The 11190-nt window shown below is 37.1% G+C and overlaps 1 protein-coding gene across 10 annotated transcripts in view; it reads left to right on the forward strand.

Annotated features, from left to right (window-relative positions):
- HEPACAM2 (HEPACAM family member 2) overlaps positions 1–8402 on the forward strand; it is a gene marked incomplete at its 3' end in the record, with an annotated part of 53426 nt that extends 45024 nt beyond the window's left edge. For 6 of the 10 annotated variants that reach the window (XM_082471995.1, XM_082471997.1, XM_082471996.1 and 3 more), the window contains exons 6-10: positions 78–102; positions 195–232; positions 1600–1673; positions 4684–4793; positions 7640–8402. In XM_082471995.1, the coding sequence (XP_082328121.1) occupies positions 78–102; positions 195–232; positions 1600–1673; positions 4684–4793; positions 7640–7655 (263 nt within the window). Of the gene's footprint in view, positions 1–77; positions 103–194; positions 233–1599; positions 1730–4683; positions 4798–7639 lie in introns of those variants that run through there. The other 4 variants (XM_082471992.1, XM_082471993.1, XM_082471991.1 and 1 more) reach the window with 3 other exon arrangements.
- Between the last annotated feature and the right edge of the window lie 2788 nt (positions 8403–11190).

Consider the following 11190-nt stretch of genomic DNA (forward strand, 5'->3'; position numbering starts at 1 on the left):
TAGAAAAAAAATTTTTGGAATGGTTTTATATGTGTACTAAAGTGTATCTTACTGTGTTTTTTCTTTTTTGGTTTTAGTTATAAAGCAAAAGCTAGAAGGCAGGTAATGCATATGTTTCTATGAAAATAATTTTTCTCTTGAATGCTTTTTCCTCAATGATTAAGACTGACAGAAACACCAATTTGTCTTTTCAGGCCAGAAACCGAATACAGGAAAGCTCAAATGTTTTCAGGTAATGGCTGGGCTGAGAGGGGCTGTTATCAATATTAATGTATATTAACATATATTGTTGATATTAATTATATATATAAAATGTGCTATTGACATAACAGAATTCACATGAGAAAATACTAACACTCCCTTCCCAGGATGACTGCCTTCACTTCACAAAGTTCTATCCCTTGTATTAGTTTTATGTAAGTCACACAGGTCTGTAAGATAAGCCTGAAAGGCACTTTCAACTCCATTTCACAGGCAAGAGAACTAAGGCTCAGAGAGACTGTCACTTGCCCGCCATCACTGAGTTCTGCTGAATCCTGTTCCATTGATCCTCTTATTATTTTGAAAATGCCCAAGGGTTCTCTCACTGTGTCAGTTCCTAAAGCAGATACGGTGCTGGCAGCTCCTTCCCAGGGAGAAGAGGAAAGGGAGGTCCCACAGGTTTGCTGCTTCTCTGTCCCCAACGGTGCCCCTCACTTCTGACTCCCTACTGAGTTGTTATAAGTTAACAGTGGGGCTTTTGCTCAGGCCTTGGAGTCAGAGGAGCTGGATTTCTGTCCCATCTGTGCCACTTTCCCCCAATGTCACTTTGGGAAAATTAATTATTTTTCCTGACCTCAACTCATCTATACAGTAGAGATCATAACTTCCCCTCAGGGTTGCTCTGAGAATTAAATCCAGTAATGTAGGTGGAGTGCCTAATACAATGCCTGGATGCTCAGTAAACAGGGGTCTTCTTCCTCTTGTCTAGTTCTTTCTCACAAATGATAAACTGTCAGAGTTCAGAAAGGCCCCAGAGACCATCTGGTTCCTCCCAACCACCCCATTCCTGTCATTTTACTAATGATAGTTTAGGTGACATTGCACTTGTTTTCTGTTTTGTGTGTATGGGCAGCAATAGTTGCTTATTTATTCTTATTAGTCCTGGTGGACTCTGTTAGATCTAGCAGAGTACAGTAGATATTATGGGTGGATTAAGAGCTGCTGTGATTGACAGATTGAAGCCTTGGTGTTTATAAGTCTCTGGTAACTGAGAGTTACAAAGGACAAGGCTGCCCACATGTGTTTATATAATGTATATATATATATATATTATATATAATATATATTAACAGTGTATTAATATATAATACACTGTTTCCACATCAGACTTTAAGAATAATTGTCCCAATTCAGGTTCAATTCTGAGCTTCAACAGGAGTGATTTCCAGTACTATTTAGTGGCAGCATGACTATAGGGGATTAAGAAATGTTAAGTTGGTTTTATACACATACCACTTGAAGCAAACCATGAAGATAAGTTTTATAAATGTTTTTTAAGAAATAGCAATAGCAATTTGAGGCATTTGGTTTGTAAGTAGTGTTTGTTTTCCATTTCAGGCCACGAAGATGCTCTGGATGACTTTGGAATATATGAATTTGTTGCTTTTCCAGATGCTTCTGGTGTTCCCAGGGTTGGTTTTCCTAGTGGCTGATTAGCCCAGAAGTAGCATTCTGCTTCACCAGAGGTGTAAGCAGCATTCATTTAAGCATGTGGGCAGTGTGGTCAAATGGCTGCATTACCCTCAGCAGTGTTTACTCACTCTGTAATGAATGACCTTGCCGTATCTGGGGAGCTAAAGCATCTTTCTCAGCCTCTATCAATAAAGCTAACACAAATAAGGAAGTTACACGAATTCATAAACATTCTTTACCTGGTAGGCTCAGTGAAGAGAGAATTAACTAGGTTGAAGGTCAAGAGAAGTGAATAAATAGGGGACCAAGAGACCCTGGTTTAAATAATTCTGCGTCATTTTGATGACTGAAGCCTGTCACTTCACTGACTCTCTCTGTTGCTCAGTTTCCCCTTTATTTCCTCCTCATATCTCATGAGGACATTGCAAAGACAATTGATTATACCCTTGAAGGTACCTTATGCTCTTCAGAAGAAAGGTACCATATAAACCCAAAGTATGCAGGTACATATCTTTATTTTTTCCTAAAGGTGCATGAGATGTGAGAGCGGGAACTTTTATACAGTTGAAGCCATTTTTTTCAGTCCACAGAGACAAGGTTTTTTAAGCAATCAGTTTTGTTTAACAGGCAAGCAGAATGTTTCTCTGAGCTAATCAGCTCATTAACATTTTTACAGATTTATGTACAACCGATCTTTCCTCTGTTTCCTTATTCCCCTATGATAGTTCACTTAAGGAAGGGGCCAGAAACGGACTACTTGCCTCTGGGCATTTTCATTTCCTTTTTAAAAGAAAACTATCAATATTTGTTGTTAGGGATTGGTTACCTCACTTGTTCAGAGAATTCTATATAAGATTCCAAGGTTCACGCAGTAAGTTACCTGGCCACAGGCTTTAGTTCTCAAATGCCACATGAGTAATGGAGGGGGATTGATTGGATTTCATCCTCCTATGGGTGAGTCGCAGCACCAGTGCCCATGTCATCACAGATGAAGAGAAAAACTGCATTGCAAAAGCTTTGCAATGTCCTATTCAGTCTCAGGCAGGATTGGCTCACACTTCACTTCTACAACCAAAAAGACAAAAATAAATATTTGGTGGATCAGTTATTTCAGACAACTCCTCACCATGGCAGAAAGCACCCCTCTCAGGTGTGGCTTTTAAATGGGAAAGCAGGAAACTGAAGAGCTAATAAGACTTAAAAGTGAATTTTGAAGTCAGTTTTTATTCCTAGGAATGCATTGGAAAGGAGTGAGATCTATGTAGGAAACTTTCAATTTAGCCTTGCAATTAATCAGTACTCAGTTTCAAGATTTTATTGAGAGGACCCCTATTTGCTCAAAATGCTACAGTTCCAAAAAACCTGAGGCAGAGAAATGAGTGTTTGATGACGTATCAGAAGCCCCGCTTATATCTGTCGTAAGTAAAATAACTCGACTTGGAACTATGCCCATCTTCAATGCTGAAAACTCCTGAGGAATCAGCTGAGGTCCTTCACTGGCGGTTCCAGGTGCTTTGGGAAGAAGTGAGAAACCAACACCAACAACCCAAGGAGCAGAAGGACCCGGACATGAGTAGGAGGATCTGTGTGAGAAGCAGCCAGAATGGCAGTTATGTGTGAAGATTAACAGCTAAATGCAACAGTTTTGAGAAGAAAAGGAATAATAATAACATTACCAAGATCTCAAGATTGAAGTTAAGAAGGGAAATAAATTGATTACTAACTTTTTGAGTTTTTAAAAATCAGAATCATCTTTTAGCTTGTCTTGATACATGTACAGATGAGTACTCCTCCTCTCTCTACTTACTGTACATTTCATTGCCCATTTAGCACTTCTTTTGGGGAATTGGACAGAAAGCAATGGCATGAAATGAACAAATTTATTACTTGCTAACAGGTCTAATATCAGGTTAGTTGAGTAAGTTAGTCATTATCTATAGATTGCTTTTATCATAGCCCCTGAACACCTCTATACCAAAGAAAATCAAGAGTTGATCTTAAGTAAAAACTCTAAACCAAAATCCCCTTGACACAAAAATGATAGGATGAATCACCTATTCAGTCCTAGGATAAATAACCTAGGACTGCCATGAGAGCTTTAACAAGTAGACTAGAAACAGGCAGTTTCCAGAAAAATCTAAAGCTAAGATATTCCAAAGTAACCTAGCAGGTCAAATGAGATAAAGAACTCTTCAGATGATTCATCAAGGGCAAAGAGTCCTCTAGGTGGATCTGTATAAATATAAAGGACTAAAAGTGGCCAGAAGTACGATGAAAATAGAACAAGTTTGGGATGAGGAGGGGAACCAGACTTTAGCTAAGTAATTGGAAAACAGTGTTTACAAGAATAACAGTATCAAATATAAGGAATAGGAGTTAATGAAACATGAATAACAGTTTCAATAAAATACATGTTGATTTTAACCAGACAGACATACACTGCTGTACCTTCCCCATTCATTCAAGCCTTACTTTTTAGAGCCCATTACTGCATTCAAACCAAAACATCTTCTTTTGTGTGTTCTGTATTTCTTGGTACTGTCTTTACTAACTTGCAATGTGATGAAGGCTTCTGGCTGTAAGTTATGCTATTTTTCTAAACCACCCTTGCACACATGATTGGCGATTAGTGTCAAAAAGGTAAGACTGAGATGTAATATAAAGGATAGTAATATATGCTCTTTGATTCTAAGCTATCCTGATATCTTCTCTTTTGCTATTTTTTTCTACTGTATTTCCTTTACAGTACTGCCAGCTTTTTTCTTAAATGGAGAAAAAAAGTGATAGTTTGTCCAGCTATTCCTCTTCTGACCTCATAGCTATGCCACTGCACAAACTACCATAGGGTAAGTGCAGGGAACTGTAGCAAGGAGGAAATGGATATTGAAGGGAAGTTAAATAGTTCTGATTTTCTAATCTTCACCTCTTCCAGTTGTTTTCAACTATGCAACATAGTGGGAATACTATTTACTAGTCTGCCAACTTTTTTTCACGTGCCACATTTTCTAGATGCCAACGAGATCTGTTCCACCCTCTGATGGTGTACCAGGGCAAGATTTGCACAGTACAATTTACGAAGTTATTCAGCACATCCCTGCCCAACAGCAAGACCATCCAGAGTAAGTATGAACTTGCATTTGATGATTCTACGTTGAAAGGACTCAGCATTCATCCCCAGCTGTCCCCAGAGTTTACTGAAAGGCTCAGAAGAAAAAAATATTAAAACAGGAAATTATAGTTCCTGTACATTTGAACACACTTTCCCACCTGAAAATAGTTTTAATAAATAAAACAGGCTAACACACAAGTATCTTCTGGGGCCATGTACTTGGGCCAGAGGACCAGATGCAGAGCTCTAGAATCCAGCATTTCCCCCAGGGAATCCACATCTTGGTAAGAAAGGGGTCTTTAGACCAGTTCTCAAGCCATCTTGGTTATCTTGATGATTTTCCAGTGACTGTGCTGGTTTTAAAGCCAGTGATCTATCACTACAAATAGGACCAGGAAAAAAATGAACCTGCAAAATGTGCCCAACAGTGTCACCATCAAATGCCCACCTCTCACAGATTCAAAGCAGTCTACTCCCAAGTGAATAAAACCACGCGAGGATTGGCCTCACGCCCAGAGAAGTAAAACTTAAGCTGAGGCCAAAGCCAGGAAACTGCTTATCCAGTTAACCTCGGGGCTGACACCAAGCAGTCGCCTTCCCTTCCCATTTGTGGAAAACTAAGCCTACAGCCTTTTGAAATAATGAAATGAACTTCCCTTTTGTGTGGGCTGTAGCTGCCTGCAGGCGTAACTGCCACAAATCATCTTCCATCGTTTCTTTATTTGTCATTTATTGACTTTGAAAAGAACATCAATAACCACACACAGGAACTTCCCCTTTGGCAAAAGAAACAGTTCTAGTGAAGTAATTCATGCACACCTCTGGGTAAATACCAAAAAGAACAGCTAGCTGTGGATGAATGCATGGGAAACGGTCTTCCAGGGAGGAGACCCAGTCCTGGGGGTACTATGCCGTCATTTAAAGGCTAAATAAGTGGCGAGAGCACCTCAGAGGACCCCATCAGTGCATTCCTTCTTGTCTCAGGGAGCCTGGAGAAAAGGGAGTCAGGTAAATTAGGAGCAGACTCTGATGGAACTGGGAGCCTCTGGTTTGACAAGAAAAGAAAATTGCTTTATAGAATTATGTTATTAATCTAATAGAACACAATAGTGGAATGTTATTCCATGACAGTTAAAAGAAAAACCTCTAAAATGATATCTAACCCTCTTTACTTTGGAGAATAGAAAATGAAGGGATATTTTTCTTTGTTAAAAATAAGGAATATAAAGAATTTTGAGAGTATGTCTGCTTCCTAATTTTAAGATTGTATCCAATCAAAAATGTTACCCTATTTAAATTCATTTGTTTTTCTATATGTCCTTTATTCTATGTATCTATTTTTCCAGTTAGCCTGCAAACAAACCAAATGAAAACTTGAGGTTTATCTTTTAAGACTCCTAACAATGAAATAAATGATGATTTTAAACTGTGGAATATGGCAGCTGTAATTTCAGAACACCAAATAAAGTGATTCGGTGGGTTTTGCATGTGAAAAAAATGATTCCTTAAATTAAAAAAAAAATCATCCTCTGAAATTAGACTGCTTTCAGACATGAGCAATGTATTTAGAATTTCTTGGGAGTATAAAATTTGATTTCAGAAATAAACTTTGAAGGTTGAAAATAAAGCAGAAAAGCTCTTTTTCCAGCACATAAAGGACTATTTAACTGCTACTGAGGACATGCTCCTTCCAGGGGCAGTGCATGCAAGAACCCCCTGATACTCCCAGCCCCAGTGCCTTCCCCTCCCCATCTCCGTAGCCTCTCTCTTCTCACCTCCTTCTGCCCCATCTTCTGAGGAAGTTGCCCTTTGTGTGTCTTTGTCTGGACTTTACCTCCATCCTGAGATGTCGTCCCTCTCTGAATCTGCCTTCTCTTTTCTTCTCTTTCTCTGTAAGACTGTCTCCCTTCTCTCTAATATCTCTTTAAAATTTTTCCTCCTCTTTCTCTCTTCCAGCTCATCCTAAAGAGGAGCCAACATTTTTACAAGTGTTGTTTTCCTTGAATACAGATGTGTGTTACCTATTCTAAATTTTAAAAACAAACAAGTAGAATATTTTCTCTTTATTTCATTAGAAACTGTTTTGCACTTGTTTTATTTACAATCAATCCACAAACATCTCCAGGTCATTAACTATGTCCTAGGGACAGAGATTAAATAAGATTCAGTCTTTTAAAGATTTCATAGCTTAGTGGGCTCCTCTTTGCTTATTTTAACTAAAGATCAATGATCCTCAGTAGAATAAATATTCCTCAATAGAATAAACATTCCCTAAACATTCAGAGACCCTTTTTCTTTCCTATGGTTTTATTCTCTAGGTCCAATTAAATTCAAAGATCAATTTCATGAGTAATGCAGTATTATTGGTGGTTAGTGAATCTCCCCCATTCCCAAAGTAAATGTGCCAGGTCTGGGTGAAGAACTGTAATTTCCTGTTTTCTTTTACCTCTATTTGACAGTTGGTTCTGAGATAGAAACACAGCCAAAATTTTTTTCCTTTGGCTCTTAGACTATTCTAGCAGTGTTGTTTTCATTACTACATGCATCTATTACCTAACTGAACTGGTGTTTAACAAATTGGTAAGTTGGCCTGTGTTCATATTCTGCTACTCAGCCCAGTTATATGTTTATTGAACTTATGGCTACATTTATTTAAATACTGTCTGTTGACCTCATTAAATGCTCTTGGCACAGTTTGTTTTGAACTCGACTTGCTCACAGGACACCCAAGTAAGTAAACCTTTTAGTTTCAAAAGGAAATTATCTACAGAATTTAGTGATTGCTTACTCTTTATACTTATTGGTTTATAAATGTAATTTTCTTAAACTAGTTCAAAACACTAATATTATTTGCAGCTGTGGAAAAGAATAAAAGAATTTAAGGTTCTTCGACCTGTAGACCTGGAAATCTATAGAACATTTTACACGTCTCTTCGCCAGGTGAGCATTCATGGGCAAAGCAATGCATTGAAGCGAAATAATGAAAGCACATTTTGAGGAAAAACAGTGAAAATGTATAGTCATCCGGAATCAGTGAAGGAATCAAACCCGATACCTCTTACTCATCACTCCTTTTAATGCAGAATAGAGTCATTTATAAAAATCAGACTGCAGTTTTTCCAGCATACACACAATGCATTGTGCTACAGAGGAGCATGGTGGGGAAAGAGTTCTCAGTGGACAGTCTTTATTGCCCTGACGGAAGGAAGAAAAGGACGGGACTTTCCAATTACTTTTTTTGTATCAAGTTTCCTACAAAGCTCAAGTAGTTCTAATCTATATGTTCCATTTCATCAGCATTGACACTATCCTATCTAACCTACAAATGTGGAAACCTTATATTTGTAAAAATTTCAGCAGGCTTTGTTTTATTAAATTCTCATTACTGTTAAGATTGCTATATTTTTTTATGCCATTCCCAAACTTCCTTCTTGCTATTTGTACCACAGAATAATAAAGATGATTGTCACAAAAGCAAGACTGTGCCTTCTAGGTTGTCAATCACCAACGGTGTTTTTGAAAAGACTTGTAAAATGCTGAAGGAAATGACTTAGAGTCTTATTTTTATTTTTGTTCAAAGAAAGATGGATTCAAATAAATTATTCTGCTTTTGCTTTTATATGGCCTTGATTCTTTGTCTTTTAGAGTAAAAATTTTACATAAAATAACATTATAGAATTAGATTTTTTATCCTTATTTCCCAATGTGCATCATAGAGAGCTACTAAAATAAGACTCTTGCACTCACATGACTATTTACTTTCAGGCTTGAATTTTTTACTTTATTGAGTTGTGGATTCTACTTGTATATTGCTGTAGTTTAAAAAATCAGTTAGAAACCAAACAGTAGAATTAAGAAACACCATTTTATAACCCCCAAATTAAATAACTGATTCAGATAATAATGATCATTAGTCAAGACTGCTAGACAAAAGGTACCAGATAAAACTACCAAGGGTTAGGTTGCAGAAACTCTGTGAGGGAAAGGTGATCTGAGACCTAGAGAGAAGCAGGTATACAGAGTGGCACGGGTAACTCTTCAGGGTACAGTGAGGCCCAAGGAGTGGGAATGGAGCAGTCATCTGAGTCTTGTAGATCTTGAAGGTGAAAGATTATGTCAATTTATGTTTACTGACATTGGCTACAGACACTCTGACCTGCCAAGGCCACTCTTTAGAATTTTATTCTGGCTAAATAAAAGTAGAAACAACCTAAATATGCAACAATGGGGGATTTAAAAATGACGTTAGTGACATTAGGTCCATACAATGATTCACCTTGCAACTATTAAAAAAGAAGAAATATGACTATATTTTCTGACTTTAAGCTACGTCTCATGGCCTATTATTTTATACAGGAGAAAGAAATCAAAAGAATAGCATTTCTTGCAAATCAAAACTACAGTGAAGTATTACCTCACAGTGGTCAGAATGGCCATCATCAAAAAGTCTACAAAAAATAAATGCTGGAGAGGGTGTGGCGAAAAGGAAACCCTCCTACACTATTGGTGGGAATGTAAATTGGTGCAGCCACTATGAAGAAGTATGGCGGTTCCTTAAAAAACTAAAAATAGTTACCATATGATCCAGCAATCCCACCCTTGGTCCTATATCTGGAGGAAACTCTAATTCTAAGAGATACATGCACCCCAGTGTTCATTGCAGCTCTATCTACAATAGCCATGACAAGGAAGCAACCTAAATGTCCATCAACAGATGAATGGATAATGAAGATGTGGTATATATATATATATATATATACATACACAATGGAATATTACTCAGCAATAAAAAAGAATGAAATAACGCCATTTGCAGCAACATGGATGGACCTAGAGATTATCATATGAAGTGAAGTAAGCCAGACAGAGAAAGACAAATATCATATGATATTGCTTATATGTGGAATCTAAAAAAAATGATACAAGTAAACTTATTTACAAAACAGAAACAGACCCACAGGCATAGAAAAGAAACTTATGGTTACCAAAGGAGAAAGGGAGGGGAGGGCTAAATTAGGAGTTTGGGATTAACATATACACACTGCTATATATAAAAGAGATAACCAACAAGGACCTACTGTATAGCACAGGGAACTCTACTCAGTATTTTGTAATAACCTATAAGGGAAAAGAATCTGAAAAAGAATATATATATATGTATAACTGAATCACTTTGCTGTATACCTGAAACTAACACAATATTGTAAATCAACTATACTTAAATTGAAGAAATAAAATTTTTAAAAATAATAAAGAATAGCATTTTTTTAAAATGTATTTCAAGTGAACCGCTATATTTATACTATACCTCCCATATTTTCATAGAAGAACGTGGTGAAAGGAAAATTAAGACTAAGTCTTACAACCTACCCTATCTTCTTTCCCGATTTTCTTTCTCTACCAACATTATATATTTTTCTGCTGGAAAAGTCCATCAGTTCCACCACAAATATACACATACTTGGAAATGCAGAAGGCTAACCATAAGACAATTAAAATCACCTGTAGAGAGTAGATCTGAAATATTCTCATGACCAAAAAAAACAAATGTAATTATATGAGGTGATGGATGTGTTAACTAACCTTATTGTGGTAATTATTTCACAATATATACGTGTACCAAATCACCACACCTTAAAGTTATACAATGTTATATGTCAATTATATCTCAATAAGTCTGGATAAAAATTTTAAATCACTTGTAATCTCACCTCCCAGAAATAACCTGTTAGCATTTTCCCAGGTTAGTTATGCATACGTTTATTCCTACTCCTTCCAGTTCCAGAAAGGATTTATGGTAGCTCATATAAACGCATAATATAACAAGATAAAATACACCCCCAAAAATAAAGGTGATAAAGAAAACAGGATGAAGGAAAAATGAGAGTTTACAAAGGCAAGGTGAAAGAAGAAATGAGATTAATAACTAGTATGATGAATTTCCCTTCATCTGAGAGTATTGTTTTATACCACTGAGATCATGCGGCATATGCAGGAGGATGTCTAAGGAGGGGCCTCTGAACTGAATGCGATTTGTTAGTTGTCAGAGCCAAAGAAAGGGTGAAATCTTATTGCAGGGCTAGGAGAGAGCAGGTCAGCTTTCCCAGTCGCCTAGTCACCCCAGGTACATCTGTCTCTCCCTCCTTTCTCAAATTTGAATCCCCTCCTGGAGATCACGTGTCTTCTTACTTGGAGAGCAGACCCTAACTACAATGAGCTACTGCTGCATCTCTGTGTTCTCTTTTCTAGACCCAACTCTGGGACACTATAATATAGACAATCTTAAACAGCCTTTTCTTGAATAGGTAATAATACATTCACATGATTCACAAATCAAAATCCTATAAAAAGTATGCACTAAAATAACTGGTTTTTATTAGTTTTTGGTTTTGGTTTTGGGTTAGGCT

Source organism: Balaenoptera physalus, assembly GCF_965194825.1.
Source record: "Balaenoptera physalus genome assembly, chromosome: 8".
Classification (NCBI taxonomy): Eukaryota; Metazoa; Chordata; class Mammalia; order Artiodactyla; family Balaenopteridae; genus Balaenoptera; species Balaenoptera physalus.